Raw genomic sequence first — 20,466 nt, forward strand, 5'->3', positions numbered from 1 at the left:
ACATTTTTTGGGATACAAAGCATTCATTTTGGAAGGCCATTCCATGGATAGGGTGTGTAAAAAAAATCAGCCTTATAAGATCATCCTAGCCCTGCTATCCGTTGAGGGAAAAAATGGGTAGAAACGTGAACACACAGTGTCTGTCCATTTTCCACTCCATCTTTGATTGGGTTAGGATAATCCTATATGGCTGATTTTTTGTACACACCTTATCCATGGAAGGGCCTTCCAAATGAATGCTTTGGATCCCCCAAAAAATGTGGGGCCACATGTGTTTTTGAGCTATAGCTTAGATAAGCTATAGCTTAGGAACACTTTCCTCGTGGAAAAAAAAAATGTAAAGTATTGTTTAGATTAGGACGTAAGAGAATCTTCACTAACTTTATTATGTGAAGTAAATAAATGAAAAAAACATCTTACTTTCTGTTTATTTTATCGTATTTCTGATATGTAATTATGTAACCACCCTTTATTCTTGGCAAAGAAATTCATATATTAGATCCTCCCTGAACTTTTCCATCCCTATAAAAAATTGAAACCCAAGTTACCCAACAACATTTTGTAAAAAAATAGATTAAATAAAATAAAGGGATAATTACATTTACACCCCCTCTAGTTTCTGACACATCCACTTCCACCCCTATAGTTTAAAAAGTGACAAATACACCCCTGTAGTTTCAATTTGTTTAAGGTTTGCCCCCTCAGCTGAAGGTTCGTCCATAGATTGAAGGGTTAGGATGATCCGATGGAGCTGATTTTTTGGGCACACCCTATCTATGTCAGGACCCATCAAATGAACGCTTTGGATCATCCAAATAATGTGGGCCCATACCCGAATCCAAAAAATATAATTTGAACAACTCTATTTCATATATTTTTTTAAAGGACCTTCGAATGGGCGCCCCATTGGTTGAACGTCACCAAATTGCCATTCATGTTCTTTGACTTTTACATATTATAAATGTATTTTAATAGCATTCAACCAATGGGGCGCCTTTTCATCCAATTTCTGCAAGGGCGTCCTTCGGTTTAACTTTCCTCTTCCTCTAAATTAACTATAATCATATGATTTCCCTCTAAATTATGGGAAGAAGAAAAAATTCCAGGGAGAAAAAAATCCATCAGAAATAGGGCCTTAGGAAATGACAGTTCTACCGCCTTTCTCAGCATTTCTACTCCCTTTTGTTTGTATTTTTTTTTTTTATGAAAATAACTTAAGGTTCAGTCAAAGACAAAAAAGTAAAAATAAAATTAAACTGGGAATGCAGCCATTTTACTAGTTACTACAAAGACAAACAAGTGGTCATTGAGATGCTGGAAAAAGGTTACGCTTTTCTTATTCTAGAAAAAACATTCCTAAAATTAGGTATGTATTGTATGTATATGAAGTGATTCTACAGCTGGACAATTTTGCATATAAAAAATCTTGTATAGAAAAGGATTTGCTAGGATCCATTGCAAAAGGCATTTCGCAGCTGCTCTGTTGCATGCCAGACCAGCTACCTCGCGAATGGAGACAACAGCTTTTGTCTCCATTCACGAGGCGGTTGGTCTGACATGCGACAGACCAGCCACAAAATGCCTTTTGCGATGGACACTAGCAATTCCCTTATGGCCCGTTTGGATGCTGAGAAGATTTTGATTTGGATTTCTCACATTTGTAGCCCTTTTGATTTAGCCCGTTTGGATCGGATCAAATTCTTGGATTTCTAATTTAGCAACTGACAGTGAAAACAATCAGATTTCTAAACTTGCTGTGGAAATAAGAAATAGGAAATCCACAGATGTGGCAGTTTCCTTCTCCCTCTTTGCTCCTCAACCTCTCCCCTCCACTAGGAAGTACCCCCCTTCCCTCTCTATCGGATCTATTCAATTTGTATTCAAAACTCAATTCCAAATCCAAATACAAACAGGCCCTTATAGAAATATGATATTTAAAATATTTCTTCTTAGATTTGAACCTTGGAGACGCGGCCAAGGAAATCTTGGCAAGCGTGAGGGAATAATACTATTACTATAGAAGCTCACTAAAATCTCTCTTTAACGGTCATTTCTGACCATTCCATTAAAGATTTGAATGTGACCCATTTGCAACCGGGAAATTAAGAACATTTGATAAGTGTGATCTTTTAGGATATGTAATTTCCACGACCAAGTATACAAATGAAAGGTCTGGATTACGTTAGTGTCATGTGGGTGGGGATTGGATTAGGCTTCTGATACTCGTCTCATAATGGGCTGGAGAGCTTCGCACAGTCTGTCCCTTTCATTACAAAAACTATAATTAATGACTTATGACAGGTTATTAGCTGCGTATTAGCGACCTAACTACGATGGGGACACCCTTTACTTCGTCCGATATTACTAATTTACCATCAATTTTGTAAATGACCAAAACACCTTCATGTTCCAGGATTACTGTCGTAATAGAACTTCCCAAATTCACTCTGATCTACCCATCAACGTGTGGCTTAATTTTCGGGTGGACCCTACTGTTAGGCGCAAATCCCAATCAATCCAGACCGTCCAATACATAGTAAAAAAACTGAACAAGCTGTTAGAGTTGGTGTTATTTAATAATTTATACCTCAACACTCCCCCTCACATGTAGCCTCTCTCTTTCACTCTCTGGATGGGTAAGCTGGGTTTTAACGGGGACCTCTACTGATTTATTAGATAAAGAGAAAGATGATACAATAAAAGTACAAAACCATCCCTAACTCATAACATGCTAGAGGGGAGAACTAAGGCTCAACACATATGCGCTACAAACACTAAGCCAAGAGGCAATAGTTGTGATATTATGCGAAACTACCAATTACTCCAACAGCTTAAGACATCCCCAAGTGTGGCCCTTCTTTTTAGGATTGGCCTACACATGGCTCCTCTTTTGGGTTGGCCATCACTTGTGGATTTTAATATTAATTAGTTTTAAACTAGGGACCTTTGCTTTGATACCATGTGAAACAACCAATTAATCCCAAAGCTTAAGGTGTTAGAGTCGGTGTTGTTTAATCATTTATACTTCGTGACACAGCAACTTCCAAGTGATTCACTAAATAAGGGAAATAATATCTCCACCCCCCCCCCAAAACAGACCATAAATAGTTGCTTGAGGATAAATTCACCCCCTTTAACGTTTTCCTTTGCCTTTAAAACTTAACGAATGTATATATATATATATATATATATATATATATATATATATATATATATATATATATATATATATATATACTAGCAAAAAACCCCGTGCGATGCATGGGCCGACAAAGAATTGTATAGACCACATCATAGGTTGATCTAAACCGTCCATGTGATGGAACACACCATAAATAGGTTGTGCCCCAAAAATCATTTCCATAGGCTGATCCTAGCCCTCTAATCTATAGAGATTTCTATAATTCCTCTTCAATCGAATGGTTAAGATCACCCTATAGATTTTTTTATTAAAAAAGCATAAAGGAGGGGGGTAAGATTGAAATTATGTGGCTTTAATGGGTGCCTTTGTTAAAAGGCATAAAGGAGGGGGTAAGATTGAAAATATGTGGGTTGAATGGGTGCATTTGTTAAAAAAGTCAAAAAAAGTGATGTGTAATTCTCATAGAATTTTAAAAAAATTCTCTTCTTTTCTCTTCTACTATATAGTATATAGATTTTTTTTGGGGGGGGGGGGGGGGGGGATATCGTTTCCCCTAAATAAATAGGCTACTTTTTCACAATGGATGAAAATCATTGGCAAAGGAAAACCAAAATCCGTGGATTGGCCCACACAGTCAGGCGCTCCAGATCAAAGACATGTATAATTTTTGGGAAATGATATTCCCCCATAACGTTATTCGTTAGGTTTTAAAGGCAAAAGAAAAACGTTAAAGGAGTGAATTTATCCTAGAACTGTGAACCACTCTCACAGAAACCGTTAAAGAGGGGATTTTATCCGTTTCGGAGGGGATATCAGCGCCCTAATTTTTGGACATTAGAGGTGTTTTGTAGTCCGTACACCAAATTTGGGTGTAGTAAATTTTTTTAACTCGGGTCACATAGCCCAAATTTAGACACTATTGTACAAAATAATTTGGCAGAGTGGCACTTTCGCTAATTTACACAAAAGCTAGACCATTCGAAGAGCTCCTCCTTGATGTTAGAATAAATTCCGTCTGGATTTTTCTGAATTTATCCCGCCGATACTTTTTGTGGACCCCGTTCTTGTGCCCCAAGAATCAAAATAGCCATCTTTCACCTCTCCAAACTTTGGTAAGCTAAGATGCATGATAAAGAAATGGCAATGAGCGAGCAAAGCTTGGCCGAACAAACGGGACCCACACCATCGCGGCTAATCCTTGCGATAACACGTGGCAACCGAAGTCAATTCCCGGCCATAAAGTCCCAGAGAAATGCGGGCGGTCTGCGTCGGGAAATCTCGCCGGAGATACCTCATAAGCTCCCACTCACAGACCACGTCCTCATCGACAAGTCCTCTGGTGAGTCCACCGGAATGACGGTCGGGTGTGAGGTCGTGCTCTTCGAGCACCTACTCTGGATGCTCGAGAATGCCGACCCACCTCCGGAATCTCTCCACGAGCTCGCCGGATTGTATGCCTGTTGAATTCTTCCCGGCAAATTAAGGATCACAGAGGGGGTCATTTGTTGTTTACTAATGTTTACTTGTTACGTAGTAGAATTGTAAATTTAGGGAGGGGTAAGAAAATAATTTTCATGTGAGGGTAGTTTAGGAAAAGAGGAAAAAGACTCCCTTTGGAGGGTGAATGAGGATTAACCCACTTGATTAGAAGGCTAATCTTAGAGAGCCATGATGGGCATAGTATGGCACTTGGTATTTTTTTTTCCTTTTCTTTACTCAAATTTTATTAAATTTTTTTTTGAAATGGCAAAGTTTATAAAAGAATCAGAAGGGACACCCGAAAGGGAATACCCAAAGCTACAGAACAAAAAATAAAAAACTAATTGCACAATAAATAGGACATCAAATAGGAAATTGATCAGACCAATTCATCGAGTTGCATACCACCCCTCTTCTAGCCAACGCATCCGCCTTCTCGTTACCAGACCTTCTAACATGAATCAACTCAATATATGATTCCGCCAATATATCTTCCATTTCGGCTGATTAAATCTTCATTTTTGGCTGATTAAATCCTCATACTCAAATTTTATTAATATCCTTGTTACTATGAATTTTCTTCATTTTTGGCTGATTAATTTATTTTTCTTGCCATATATCTGTTTTTCTTCAGATGTTTTGCTATTTATTTTAGGCCACCAATATTAGCACTGCCATTTTTTGAACTTGCATGAAATTCCAAGGGTGGTCCCGAGTACGGCAACTATGAGGAGTGAATATTAATTAGGTTTCTAGCAAGTTTTAATCCTTTTAAAAACTCAAACCCAATTTGAAAATTAAGAGATTAACAATGAAATTCAAGCACACAAGTTAAATCTAAAGGTGCAATGCAAAATAAAGAGCAAGAGTTCAAGAAAGAGTGCACCCGAGATTTAAAGTGGTTCGGTCCTCAAAACACGAGGCCTACTCCACTCCACCAACCAAACCCGTTGATGGCTTCACTATGTGATCTTCTTAACTTCGGCGAAGATCGGTGCCGATTACAATTTCGATCACCTTTAACCTTGGTGGCAATCTTCACCACGGAGAGTGGGCTACGCTTCTCCGAACACTCGCCCAATACAAGTTTTTTGAGTAAGAAAGAAAGAACAAAAAATCCCTCACAAGGGTTTACAAGAATTGTAGAAGATGTACAAATTGAGCCTATGATCCAAATCCTAATCTTTAGAGGATGAGAGGCATAATCAAGTTTGATTCACTCTTTGGATGTTCAAATAGAGTTTAAGAGTGTTAGGATTGATGGCCTTGAAGTTTAGAATGCCCATATATATAGGAAAACCAAAATATGACCGTTCAGTGGCATTGTGGTAATTCTTGGAAAATTCCCAACGGCTAAAAATTCGACTGTTATAGTGTTCTCGGAGTTCCGAGAAAAAATCTCGGAGTTCTGGGAATACAAACAGAAGTGAGAAAAATGTTACTGGACCATTTCTTAGAGCTCTGAGGAATCTTTCGGACCATTTCTCGGAGTTCCGAGCTCGGAGCTCTGAGAATTCTCTCGGAGTTCCGAGAAGCCTATGTTGAGCAGATTTTCACTTCTTGTTTTTGGGCTTCCAACTTTACACCAAGTTTAGATTGTTATGAGGGTTCCACATTGTTGGAACACCACAAGGACAATCTCTTATACATTTAGGGTGTGTGTTTATTTACTTAATTATGCCTCTTAAAATCTAAAACTAAGATTGAATCTTATACATTCAAATATGACTTTGATCTTCAATGGATTGTTCAAGTCTTCATATGTCTTGGACTACGATGTCTTTGGCCTTTATGATGTGGTCCAATGAGATCTTCTTGACCTCAATCCAAGCAATGTTGTCTTAGCACCAATGTGATCTACAACTTAGACAATCAAACACATTAATGATCATAAATCACTTGTGTATTGGAATCATCAAAATAAGATGGGAATGCCAAGGTGGAAACCATTGGGCTTACATTGTACTTATCAAGTGCAGCCCAATAATTGCCTTTTAGTAAGGAGCATAAAAGTAACTTTATTGCAATCATTTTCCATAATTTAATCTTAGGTCCATTGCAAGCATTGGCGGACTTTGGTTGAAATGGATTCCGTTTTAAAGTGTTTTTATTAATGTTATAAGGGCATATTACCAATCCTTGGAATTAAAACCCATTTTCTAGAGTAAGATTTTCTAAAGCGCCTATTCGCCAAACATGCCCTAAATTTTTTAACATTTCGTGTTGAAAACCGAAACCTAAAAGCAATGAATTTAATTATCGCCATTGTTAATGATTGGCTTATTAGAGATGCTTACTTTACTTTAGCCGACAAAAATTGACTAATCATCGGCAACCTAGCAAACTTTCATTCTTTATTATTGTGTTCTTGAAGGTTTCAACAGTTCATAATACAAGAAGGGAAATGATATCTGCGCCAAGTGTTTTGATAAACATGCGCTCCACTTGTTTGTCGTGTAGCAGATATCATTTCCCTACAAGAATAGAAAGAAGGTGTGCACGTACACTTGTGGGGCGTAGACCCTTGATATTTGATCCAACACTCATCATATAAATTCTCCAAGAATTGAAAACTCTTTGAAAACGGTCTCCGCTCTCAAAATAAAGGAGAAAGTGAAAATGACCACTAATTTGGCCATTTTAGTATTTTGCTTTTTTGAGATTCGGGCTCTTTACTCTGTTTTTTACGCAAGTGTCACGACAGGAAATTCAGTTTTTTTTTTTTTTCCAAAACGGATTTCATTTTTGCTGGGCAGCCTAAAATAAAATGAACATATTTTTATCCTTGGTCATCCTTGCGTCGAGCTTGGGAAGGGACGTCCTAATCGTCACCCTGGAGAAAAGGACGGCTTAACTAAGGAAGGGGTATTTATGTCTTTTCGTAGAGGACTGCACCTTTACCAGGATGGAGGATGGAGGATGGAGGATGGAGGATGGAGGGTGTTTTTAAATAGAAAAATAAGATCTACTAATACTCCACCTGATTTCATGAGTGGGCCTTATACGTGGGCTCACAATCAGGCCCCATTTATACTCATGTGACCACATAAGTAAGCCCCACTATTATTTTCATGTCTCCCCTCTCCTGCCCACCCTCAATTAATACGTCTTAGTTGTACTTATATGTTGCCCCACAACATGAGTCCACTTAACACAACATGAGTCCACTTACAGTTTACACATGTGTAGACTTTACGAGTACATTCATGAGGGCCCATAAGCATACCCTATTTCTACTTTTACGTGGCTCTACATGTATCCCCAACTTAACGGTTAAGTGACTTTCACAACGTGGCCCAATGTAATTTTTTGAGAGATATCTAGAGGTCTCACTTTCACTCACCTTTAAACTCATTTTGTAGCATTGTCCCTGGCTTAGAAATGGCCCGATCAGCTACAGGTAAGAGGTCACTGTTCTAGTGGAAATAGGTCTCCCGGACCATGCTCTAGTAAGCGATTTAATAAAAAATGGGCATTGGAACCCAAGCCGCTTGAACAAAATATAACAAGCGTAGCAAACAAATGAAGTGAAAAACGAAAGCATGAACAGAAAAGGTAGGAGGTACAATACCCTTCCATCGAAGCAACTAGGTTCTCCATCCCGGACAATCAACTAGTAAATGAGGTAGACTCTGTTAGTGAAAGCCAATCCAACAATGAAGATGGTTCAATCGATTGTTAAACATTCTCCCAGGGAAAAGGGGAGACTATATCTGAGGTAAATAGTAATGCTTCAGGCTCTTCCGATGAGGCTGAGATGGCACAAGACAAATATGTCCCGACAGATCATAGCGATCCCAATAAAGCCATGGCAAGAGGTTCGAAAGAAGCATGAAAGTGAACCACGGTAGAAGGTCCTAAAGAATAAATGCCTGCGCATTCCTTGCCAAAGACATTTCCAAAGATCCCAACATGCACCCATCAAGCTAGCTGATTATGTAACTCAACACCCATCCATTGAGTATTAAGCTACATCCACAGCATATATTGGATCTTTGGAAACCAATTGTTTTCCTGTTTCCCCTAGTTTCTCTCTCTAATGTTAGAAGAATTTAGATCGCCTATGATCGTTTGTTCCTCTTCTTTTATTATGATCCCTAGGGTACGAAGCGTAGAAATGCCACTTGAGGATGAAGAAGATGAAGCAAGGAGGTAGATAGATTGAAATTAAGAAGATTGTGAAATTTAAAAATGAGAAAACGGTCCCTACACATATGTGTAGAGAGTTTTCTACACACTAGCTTAAAATACAGTGGGGGCCCACATTGTTTGGGTGATCCAATCCATCTATTTTAAAGGCCCTCACATAGATAGGGTGTCTACAAAAAATCAGATCCATAGGATCATCCCAACCCTACGATTTGTGGAGGTAAAATGGATGTCTTTAAACCTTCACAAATTAGTCCATTTTTTGCCTCCACAGTTCGAATGGTTAGGATGATCCTATGGATCTGATTTTTTGTGGACACCCTATCTATGTGAGGGCCTTAAAAATGAATGGTTTGGATCACCCAAATAATGTGGCCCCCACTGTATTTTAAGCTAGTGTGTAGATAACTTATCTACACATATGTGTAGGAACCGTTTTCTCTTTAAAAATACCAAGTTTGTCAAAATTAGGGTATTATGTATTGTCAGTTAGCCATTGTAAATCCAAGGAATAGCATGGGATCATCTAAACGATTGTGGATTTGGTAGGTGTGGATTTCCAATCCAAAAATTTCCTAGTGTCAAATCCAAATCCAAATTTGAAGGTTTGCCAAACTTGCCCCAATAATAGACAAAAAATCCTGTTCCGGCTTAGTTGGATTGGATTAGCATCAGTAATATCCAAACGGGCCCAAAGTATGAACAAAAAAACTAATCTTAGGCCGAAATCGTTCCATGCCACCGAAGATTCTTCGTCCCACGCTTCCGAAATGGCCTCATTTTTTTAATTAAATAACGAAAACCCATTAGAGTTTGATTAACGGCTGAGTACAGTTTAAACTAATTTGGACAAATATGGACAATTGTACACGTGGGAAGTGCATTGTAACTAAACTCTGTTTATTCTCTCTCTCAACCAACACACACAACCGTGAAATAACAGATAATGCCATCCTCGATATTTACATAAAAATGAAGGCTATCTTCGCGTTAGATTCAAACTGAAAAAAACGGAAACAATCTGTACGTACCTTTTTTTGGCATCCATACGCACCTTAAAACCCCACCGGGAGCCCCTGTTCGGACCCATCACTGTCCTTTATTCAGCTCCCACTACCCGAAAATGGCCCGAAATCTGACTCAGGCCACTGTGCTATCCATTCTTGTCACATTCAACCTCGGATTCCACCTCGTCTGCAGCAGCCACGTGTCCATTCCCGCCAACTCGGCGGATCTTGACCGTTGGTTCTCCGAAACCCTATCGGAAACGGCAGGGCTCGAACCCAGACTCGTTGCTGCCGAGAAAGGGAAAAAGATTATAACGGTGAACAAAGACGGAACGGGAGATTTCAAGACGGTGACTGATGCTGTTAACAGCATTCCGTCGGGGAATAAGAGGCGTACAATTATAATGATCGGTCCGGGAGTTTACACGGAGAAGGTGATAGTGGATAGATGGAAACCGTTCATTACGTTCTACGGAAATCCTGACGCGATGCCGACTATATCTTGGGGGGATACCGCGGCCAACAGTGGTGGCACGTTCTATAGTGCCACCGTTGGCATCGATTCTACTCACTTCATAGCTGTAAATATCATTTTCGAGGTTCGTTTCTTTTTCGTTCTTTCTTTCTTTCCTTTCTTTTCTTTGTTTGTGTCAAAAAGGTTTTTCTATTTTGATCTCTTAGGTTTAGTGTTTGTCGCGCATATGTGCTGAGCCTTGGTTCGCCCCTCTCGCATGTTCTGAGTTAGCGATGGCTTTGTGCTATTATAAATGCACTTTGATTGCATGAATCTAATGGGACGCTCATGCCACTGGTTTTTGAAAAGTCGCACTTCAGTTTAGCATTCCTCTATTTTATTGATTTGTTGTGTTTTGATTGTGTAGAACACAGCTCCGATGCCGATTGTTGGAGTACCAGATGGTCAGGCAGTTGCTTTGAGGATCGCAGGTGATAAAGCAGCCTTTTATAACTGTAGGTTTCTTGGATTTCAAGATACACTTCTTGATCAATTGGGCAAGCATTTCTTCAAGGATTGCTACATTAAGGGCACTGTTGATTTCGTCTTTGGCAATGGGAGGAGTATCTACCTGGTTCTCTCTCTCTCTCTCTCTAAGCTTTTCCCCATTAGTTTTAGACATGCAAGCTTTTAGGTTTTTTTCTTTCAAATTAAAATGGGAGTGAAACATATTTTACGCCCACTTTTCCACCAAAAAGGGCATACAATTTTGTTTTATGCCCATTTTAGGTTGAAATAAGATGGTAAAGATATGAGTCAGAAATTTAAAAATAGGAGAACGGGACCACAAAGTGAAATGGACAGGGTCCACAGATTAATGGACCCTTCTCACGAGTGAAGACAAAAAATTGTCTCTACTTTACAATCATTTTGTGAAGCAACCAATTACCCCAAAACCTTTTGCTGTTAGTGTTAGTGTTTTTTAATCATTTAGGGCACACTTGGCTACAATGATCTTTATTTTTCATGATAGATCGGTGTCTCCAAGCAGAGACGAGGGTGGAGTGGCTAAAAATCAGGAAGCTAGTGTCTCCAAGTGATGAGAGGCTAAAATCAAGAAACAAAAAACTCTTCTCAAAATAGGATCAACTCTTTCTTGATTTTTAGCATGTTTATGTCAATCGTGCCTCTGAAGCCTCTCTCCTACCCCTCCCCCACCCATTTTGGGTTGGCTACACACACTGATTTTTGAGTTCGAGGAAGTAGTTTTGATACCTTTGAAACAACAAATTATTCTAAAAGCTTAAGCTATTCGAGTTGGTATTATTTAATCATTTTTACTTCGCCACATTTTTACGCTAAAATAGTTTAAAATGAGTTGAATTAGTTAATTGTATCACCACAACTTTCACATCTAATTGAACACAGTCACTTTGTCATATCTTAGTAGAAAAAAAAAATATAGGTTGCATGATGGTAGAGTTTGGCTCGTTAAAGTAATGTATGTATGTGTGGTTGCAGAACTGTGTGCTGCATTCAGTAGCAGAAGGTGTTACAGCGATCACAGCACAAGGGAGGACAAGTGTGGCAGATAAGAGTGGGTTCTCCTTCGTCCATTGCAATATTACAGGTAGCGGGAAATCCTACCTTAGCCGGGCGTGGATGCCAAGCTCAAGGGTGGTGTTTGCCTACTCTTACTTGGACACCGTTGTCCACCCTGGAGGTTGGGATGACAAGGGCTTTCTCGACCGCGACAGGTATACTCATCCTTCTTGGCTCTTTCTCTGCTTGCTGCTGCTGCTGCTACTATTATTATTATTATTTACTATCATGGGAAATGATATTCTGCCCCCTTTTGTTTTTCTTTCTTGAAGATAATTTCATTTTTTAAGAAAAGATAAAAAAGTGTTGGAAATACCAATCTCTTTAAGGAAAAGACACGACGAAATGGGTAGAGATTTTGGAATTTGGGTGAAATGTAATCTTCTATTCTCATTTCATACTTATGAGGCCATGTTTGTTTTGGATTTTGAGAACTGATTATGAGTCCAAAACTATTTACTAGACTCAAAATTAAACGAATGTTTTTTAGATGAATAATCACTTTTGGTATCTCTCTATGTTGTATCTCTCTCATTAGGTGTCACTAAATGTGGCTTTTCTTGTAGTGTAATAATCAGTCATTATTATTATTATTATTATTATCTAGGGTCAAACTGTTCGCTTTGACTCCTTATTTTCCTAATAAGGACGAATTCTAAGTATTTCCAATGGCATTTTTGGGTTCATAAGAAGGAAAAGAAAACTTTTGACAAAAAAAGTTAGTTCTATGATCTCTCTTTCATTAACAGTGCTATTGTTTCTTCCACTTTTGCTGATGGATTTGTTGAGTTCACTTGAAATTATTTACCTCTTGTTTTGTAGGACTGTTTTCTATGGAGAGTATGAATGCAAGGGACCAGGAGCAAGCACTAAAGACCGTGTGAGTTTTGGGAAGCTACTAAAGGAAAGACAAGTTCAACCCTTCTTAAGCATGTCCTACATCCAGGCCAACAAGTGGCTTCTTCCCCCACCCATGCTTAACAAATAGACCTAACTGCTGAGCTGCCCCCATGGCTCATACAACACACTTCCAGCAATGATATAAAATGTAACAGTGAAATGCAAATGGAAGTGATTCTGTGGTTCTCTTCTTTGTTTGCTGCTTCGTTTGTACCCTTGAAGTGGAGATCTCTTGTAACAATCCGTAAACTTTATTAAATAAATTAATTTTTTTAATATAAATTAATTTTTTCGAGCAAGAGCTTCAAATGTTGTGTGAAAATGATATATAGTGCTTTCTCATACAAATAGAGATCGTGAATCTGCGGTTCAGATTGCTATTGATCATTAATTGGTAGATGTCTGGTAATGATCTTGAGGTCAAGATTGCACTTGTTCGAATCCCAGCCATCGGTACACATATGAACGTGATCCTATGGTTCAGAACTCACCCATTCGTGATCGACCTCATCCAATCATGGTGCATTCTTATATGATCAGACCATCCGATTAGGATCAACTCAGATCATATATAACTAAAAGACCCAAATGCACCCTAGATAAATCGTATTACTAAGGGGGACACCTTGATTATATGAACCTTTCGCATGCCACCTGTTGAGAGTTCTCCAGTTGAAACTCCCAAGAGAAGGCCAGCTCCATTCCCAAATGAAGCAATGTGCATTGCAAAAAGAGAAGTAAACACAAGATCACACACGAAAACCCTAGGCTTGTCTGTTGAGAAAATTCACCAGGCAAATTGATCTGATCATGCACAAATTAAACGGAAAAGTAAAAAAATAAAACAAGCTACATGATGAACACCGAGAGTTAGTTGGTTTGGCCAAGCCTACTTCCACAGGTAAGAAAAACGATCTCCCACTATGTGAAAAACAATATACAAGAACTACAATAGATTAAACTCAATACCCACAACCCGCAGCCCTTTCCTTGCTTCTCTCACCCAAGAACGTACACAAGAAAAATCCAGGAGAAAACCTCGAAAGATAACCCAAGAGAATAACCCCGAGAAGAAACGCAAGAGGAACCTTTAACATACCGTCCACATGGTCGGGCACCATATAATTCCTCCTCTACGAGATCATAATCGACCAAGACATATGTGGATCCGATCCACTTTGGATATCCACTTTGTTTGGCAAATGCAGCACATCAATACTCATGATTTCAAAATGATATGGATCCTTCATCCAGTGGGCCCAACAAGTAGATGACATAACATCAAATTAACTCTATTCCAGCAATTTCGATAAGAGAAATTGAATAAATTTCTTGTCAAATTTTCTTAATTAACCATTCCTTTAGCCGCCCTTGAATTTTTTGGAAAAGTTTGGAAAGGAAAATATTCCTAAAGTTTCCTATCCTTTTTTTAACACACGAAATGAGATAACTTGAACCAATCCTATTCAATTTTGATTTGGAGAGACTTTGACTTTATGAGTATATCCCTTAATATCACCATAATCTCCCTCTGAATCATTGAAATAAAAAGTTTTCTCATAAAAAAATCCCGTTGGATCGCATTAGGAAATTAGGATCAGAAATTAACTCAAATTTTCATCTTCATTAACCTTAGGCCGAAATCACCGAAGATTTTTGTCCCTCGCGTAGGCAGTCGTAGCTCAGTTATACGCTTCTTAAATGACCTCATTTTTTAATTAAATAATATGAAAAGCTTAAATTGGGGCCTACCCGCATGAAATTGACATGATCCGGACCCTTCATTTGGTAGGCCTGCCCTATTAAGGAGATGACATGATGAGAGAATCATACTTATGGATGATTTTCCCCACGCTATCAGATCAATAGCTTGCAAATTAATGGCTAAATCGACATTCAAATTTCATAATCGAATACATTCATAAAACCTAGGGCTGCAACTTGGGGGTCGGGCGGGTCGGGTTTTGGAGAACCCAACCCTACCCGAGAAATATCTCGGGTCGGGTCGGGTCGGGTTTTCTTTCGGAAAACCCACGATTCCCAAACCCGGCCCTACCCATGATAAATCTCGGGTCGGGTTGGGTTTTTTCACGTTGACGCAATTTTTTAAGGAAAGTTCTTGTTTGGCAAGGCAACTCAACTCATAGAAGTAGAAATTACACTCACATTACACTTGAATCAAACAATGATGTAATTACACTCACATTACACTTGAATCAAATAATGTTGTAATTACAATCAAACACTTGAATCAACTCAACTCATAGAAGCAGAAATTACACTCACATACAATGACAGTGGGTGCGTGGGTTTTCACTTTTAACTTTTAACTAACAATAGAAAAAATGTACATACTATAACTTATGTAACTCGGGTCGGGTCGGGTCGGGTCGGGCCCCTTCAAACCCGGCTCGACCCGAGATTCATGCGGGCTTTTGAATGCTCAACCCGGCTCGACCCGAAACCCATGAAACCTGAACCCAACCCAGGCTATTTTCGGGTCGGGTCGATGCGGGTCGGGTAAAACCCGGCTCGAGTTGCAGCCCTAATAAAACCCAGCCCTGGGACGAGCGAGGAAAACATTTTAGTTTCTTCTATCAGCCACCGCCAGCGAAGGAGGCGTCAGAACCAGTAATCAGGTTCAAGTGTGCTTTAAGACATTTAATCTCCTCCGTTCAAACAATCCTACGGCCATGAGATGGGCCACGAACGGATTAGCGCTCTGTGGCGACACGCATGTGAATCGGCCTCTTAAAGAACAAATTTGGACAAATATGGACAATTGTACACGTGGTAAGTGCATTGTAACCAAAGTCTGTTTATTCTCTCTCTCTCTCTCAACCAACACACACAACTGTGAAATAACAGATAATGCCATCCTCGATATTTACATAAAAATCAAGGCTATCTTCGCGTTAGATTCAAACTGAAAAAACGGAAACAATCTGTACGTACCTTTTTTTGGCATATCCATACGCACCTTAAAACCCCACCGGGAGCCCCCGTTCGGACCCATCACTGTCCTTTCTTCAGCTCCGATTAACCGAAAATGGCCCGAAATCTTACTCAGGCTACTGTGATATCGATTCTTGTCACATTCATCCTCGGATTCCACCTCGTCTTCAGCAGCCAAGTGTCCATTCCCGCCAACTCGGCGGATCTTCACCGCTGGTTCTCCGAAACCCTATCGGAAACGGCCCGGCTCGACCCCAGACTCGTTGCTGCCGAGAAAAGGCAAAAGGTTATAAGGGTGAGAAAAGACGGAACGGGAGATTTCAAGACGGTGACTGACGCCGTTAACAGCATTCCGTCGGGGAATAAGAGGCGTACGATTATAATGATCGGTCCGGGGGTTTACACGGAGAAGGTGATCGTGGATAGATGGAAACCGTTCGTTACATTCAACGGAAATCCTGACGCGATGCCGACTATATCTTGGGGGGATACCGCGGCCAACAGCGGTGGCACGTTCAATAGCGCCACCGTTGGCATCGATTCTACTCACTTCATGGCTGTCAATATCATTTTCAAGGTTCGTTTGTTTTTTTTTGAAATGGATTTGTTTTCTTTCTTTCCTTTCCTTTTCTTTCCTTTTCTTTTCTTTGTTTGTGTCGAGAGGTTTTTCTATTTAGATCTCTTAGGCTTAGTGTTTTTCACGCATATGTGCTGAGCCTTGGTTCTCCCTTCGCATGTTCCGAGTTAGGGATTGTTTTGTGCTATTATAAATGCACTTTGATTGCATGAATCTAATGGAGCGCTCACCCCACTGGTTTTTGAAAAGTAGCGCTTCAATTTAGCATTCCAAATATTTTATTTATTTGTTGTGTTTTGATTGTGTAGAACACAGCTCCGATGCCGATTGTTGGAGTACCAGATGGTCAGGCAGTTGCTTTGAGAATTGCAGGTGATAAAGCAGCCTTTTATAACTGTAGGTTTCTTGGATTTCAAGATACACTTCTTGATCAATTGGGCAAGCATTTCTTCAAGGATTGCTACATTAAGGGCACTGTTGATTTCGTCTTTGGCAATGGGAGGAGTATCTACCTGGTTCTCTCTCTCTCTCTCTCTCTCTCTCTCTCTCTCTCTCTCTCTCTCTCAGCTTTTCTCCATTAGTTTTAGACATGCAAGCTTTTAGGTTTTTTTCTTTCAAATTAAAATGGGAGTGAAACATATTTTACGCCCATTTTTCCACCAAAAAGGGCATACAATTTTGTTTTATGCCCATCTTAGGTTGAAATAAGAGGGTAAAGATATGAGTCAGAAATTTCAAAATAGGAGAACGGGACCACAAAGTGAAATGGACAGGGTCCACAGATTAATGGACCCTTCTCACAAGTGAAGACATAATTAATCACATAGATACAAAAAATTGTCTCTACTTTACAATCATTTTGTGAAGCAACCAATTACCCCAAAACCTTTTGCTGTAAGTGTAAGTGTTTTTTAATCATTTAGGGCACGCTTGGCTACAATCAATTTCTTTTTTTCATGATAAATCGGTTTTTCATGATAGATCGGTGTCTCCAAGCAGAGACGAGGGCGGAGTGGCTAAAATCGGGAAACTAGTGTCTCCAAGTGATGAGAGGCTAAAATCAAGAAACAAAAAACTCTTCTCAAAATAGGATCAACTCTTTCTTGACTTTTAGCATGTTTATCTCAATCGTGCCTCTGAAGCCTCTCTCCTACCCCTCCCCCACCCATTTTGGGTTGGCTACACACACTGATTTTTAATATCAAGGAGTTGTTGGGTTTTGAGCTCGAGGCAGTAGCTTTGATACCATTTGAAACAACAAATTATTCTAAAAGCTTAAGCTATTCGAGTTGGTATTATTTAATCATTTTTACTTCACCACATTTTTACGCTAAAATAGTTTAAAATGAGTTGAATTAGTTAATTGTATCACCACAACTTTCACATCTAATTGAACATAGTCACTTTGTCATATCTTAGTAGAAAAAAAAACACAATACAGGTTGCATGATGGTAGAGTTTGGCTCGTTAAAGTAATGTATGTATGTGTGGTTGCAGAACTGTGTGCTGCATTCAGTAGCAGAAGGTGTTACAGCGATCACAGCACAAGGGAGGACAAGTGTGGCAGATAAGAGCGGGTTCTCCTTCGTCCATTGCAATATTACAGGTAGCGGGAAATCCTACCTTAGCCGGGCGTGGATGCCAAGCTCAAGGGTGGTGTTTGCCTACTCTTACTTGGACACCGTTGTCCACCCTGGAGGTTGGGATGACAAGGGCTTTCTCGACCGTGACCGGTATACCCATCCTTCTTTGCTCCTTGTTACTACTACTATTATTTACTTGAAATGATATTCTGCCTCCTTTTGTTTGTCTTTCTTGAAGATAATTTCATTTTTTAAGAAAAGATCAAAAGGTGTTGGAAATACCAATCTTTTTAAGGAAAAGATACGACGAAAGGGGTAGAGATTTTGGAATTTGTGTGAAGTGTAATCTTCTATTCTCATTTCTTACTTATAAGGCCATGTTTGTTTTGGATTTTTAGAACTGATTTTGAGTCCAAAACAATTTACTGGACTCAAAATTAATCGTATTTTTTTTTATGAACAATCAGTTTTAGTCCCACAAGCATGCAGCTCCCAAGATAAAAAGAGCCTTATTTTCCTAATAAGCTATGTTCACTTGTTTTCCCGGGAAAGGAAAAGAAAAGGCCGGGAAAGGAAAAGAAAAGGTTTCCTAGAAATCTGACGTGGCATTAGGAAAAGAAATCCAAGGAAAATGTGTAGGAAAACATTTCCCGCGCCTGCTCACGTGCGTAGGAACTGTGCAGGAAAAGGTTTCCCGAGAAATTGCTTGCCCACCTTTTTCCACTAGTTTTCCCTGGAAGTAAATTCGACCAAAATAGTGGGATTTGGTTTCCCACACTTGTGAGAAAAGAGACATTTCCACATTATTTTTGGCAATTTCCATGTCATTATTTGACGTTTTCCACCTAGGCTTGTTACTATCTCAGGAAAGCAAGTGAACACCAGAATTCTGTCTTGTCGAGGAAAAAAGAGGCTGTTTTTCAGGGATTTGCTTTCCCGGGAACGCAAGTGAACAGAGCCATAAGGACGAATTCTAAGTATTTTCAATGGCTTTTTTGTGTTCATAAGAAGGCCAACTTTTGCCCAAAAAAGTTAGTTCTATGGTCTCTCTTTCATTAGCAGTGCTATTATTTCTTCCACTTTTGCTGATGGATTTGTAGAGTTCACTTGAAATTATTTACCTCTTGTTTTGTAGGACTGTTTTCTATGGAGAGTATGAATGCAAGGGACCAGGGGCAAGCACTAAAGACCGTGTGAGTTTTGGGAAGCTTCTAAAGGAAAGACAAGTTCAACCCTTCTTGAGCATGTCCTACATCCGGGCCGACAAGTGGCTTCTTCCCCTACCCACGCTTCATTAATAGGCCTAACTGCTAAATGCGCCCATGGCTCATACAACACACTTCCAGCAATGATATAAAATGTAACAGTGTAATGCAAATGGAAGTGATTCTCTGCTTCTCTTCTTTGTTTGTTCCCTCGTTTTTATCCTTCAAATGGAGATCTCTTGTAACAGTCACAAAACTCTAGTAAATAAATTAAATTTACTAGAGTTTTAATATATGAACGTGATGCTATGGTTCAGAACTCACCCATTCGTGATCGACCTCATCCAATCATGATGCGTTCTTATATGATCAGACCGTCCAATTAGGATCAACTGATCAGATCATAATCAAAGGCTACGGTTTACTAAAAAAACCCAAATGCACCCTTGATAAATCGTATTACTACGAGGCACAGTCACACCATGATTAATATGAACCTTTCACGTGCCAAGTATTGCGAGTTCTCCTGTTGTAAACTCCCTAGAGAAGGCCAGCTCCAATCCCAAATGAAGCAATGTGCATAACAAAAAGAGAAGTAATGACAAGATCGCACACAGAAACCCGAGGCCTATCAAATCTTAGGCCCTATTTGGATTGGAAGATCACATCTCAACTTTTAATCCCAATGCAGGTGTTTTACCCAAATAATAAACTATGTAATTTTTTTCTGACGGAAAGACCCTTATTTTGTGGTTGAGACTTGAGAGACGATCACCAAATCTTCAATCCCCCTTGCTGACCATAGGTCCTTTCTGGTTCATTTTATAATTGCAAATATAATATAGATATAAGATAATTGGTGTGGCAACATCGTACTCAGTTGCAGGGCTGTCAATGGACCCATAAGGTCGGATGTACCCAAAAGGATTCGTTAATGGATAGGATCTGAGCACAACACCTGGATCTGTCTGTCTATTGGATCCATATCCTAAGGTCCAAAAGTGTTTGGATTGTAACCAAATACTATGGAGCTCCTAAATCGAAAAGGGTGGCTTCTCAAATAGTAAAACTGAAGTTTACACTTGCCAAGATCCACAACCAAAGTAGAAGAAAATACACCAAAAAAGATGGATCCGATCACATAACAACATCCGAGATAAGAACCATAGAAAGAAGAAAACTTCAAAACATGGAGAAAGTATGGGGCATATGAGGTTGCACTTTCCGTTAAACACACGAGCTTCAATGGAGGTCTTGCTACTGGAAAATCTCTACAAAAATGAGTAATGGAAAGATTAGGCTTAGTAATTGAAAAGCGGAGAATAATTGACTTTTTTAAGTGGATGTGGGTATGAAAAAGTGGAGCCAAACGGAGGTCTGGTTAGGAAAGTGGGGGCGGACTTAGAGTTTTAA

General features: G+C 39.4%; 1 protein-coding gene and 1 pseudogene across 2 annotated transcripts; both read left to right on the forward strand.

Annotated features, from left to right (window-relative positions):
- The first annotated feature begins 9,794 nt into the window (after positions 1 to 9,794).
- On the forward strand, positions 9,795 to 12,971 carry LOC143880859 (putative pectinesterase 63). Its single transcript, XM_077383833.1, has 4 exons — positions 9,795 to 10,376; positions 10,659 to 10,865; positions 11,753 to 11,988; positions 12,656 to 12,971. The coding sequence occupies exons 1-4, from the start codon at positions 9,894 to 9,896 to the stop codon at positions 12,819 to 12,821; spliced, it is 1,092 nt and encodes a 363-aa protein (XP_077239948.1). The 5' UTR covers positions 9,795 to 9,893; the 3' UTR covers positions 12,822 to 12,971.
- Positions 12,972 to 15,776: 2,805 nt separating this feature from the next.
- On the forward strand, positions 15,777 to 18,053 carry LOC143881281 (pectinesterase PPME1 pseudogene; annotated as a pseudogene). Its single transcript, XR_013251916.1, has 3 exons — positions 15,777 to 16,265; positions 16,574 to 16,780; positions 17,763 to 18,053. The product of XR_013251916.1 is annotated as a pectinesterase PPME1 pseudogene (transcript).
- Positions 18,054 to 20,466: the final 2,413 nt, after the last annotated feature.

The sequence above is a fragment of the Tasmannia lanceolata genome, unplaced genomic scaffold, assembly GCF_043159265.1.
Source record: "Tasmannia lanceolata isolate RefF3 unplaced genomic scaffold, GAP_Taslan_0.1 ptg000007l, whole genome shotgun sequence".
NCBI classification, from domain to species: domain Eukaryota; kingdom Viridiplantae; phylum Streptophyta; class Magnoliopsida; order Canellales; family Winteraceae; genus Tasmannia; species Tasmannia lanceolata.

What these genes read in the sequence shown, in the direction of transcription:
- LOC143880859 (XM_077383833.1), top strand. Translation starts at nt 9,894, where the DNA reads ATGGCCCGAAATCTGACTCAGGCCACTGTGCTATCCATTCTTGTCACA. An exon ending in CTGTAAATATCATTTTCGAG is followed by an intron (nt 10,377 to 10,658) that starts GTTCGTTTCTTT and finishes TTGATTGTGTAG; the next exon opens with AACACAGCTCCGATGCCGAT. An exon ending in GGCTTTCTCGACCGCGACAG is followed by an intron (nt 11,989 to 12,655) that starts GTATACTCATCC and finishes CTTGTTTTGTAG; the next exon opens with GACTGTTTTCTATGGAGAGT.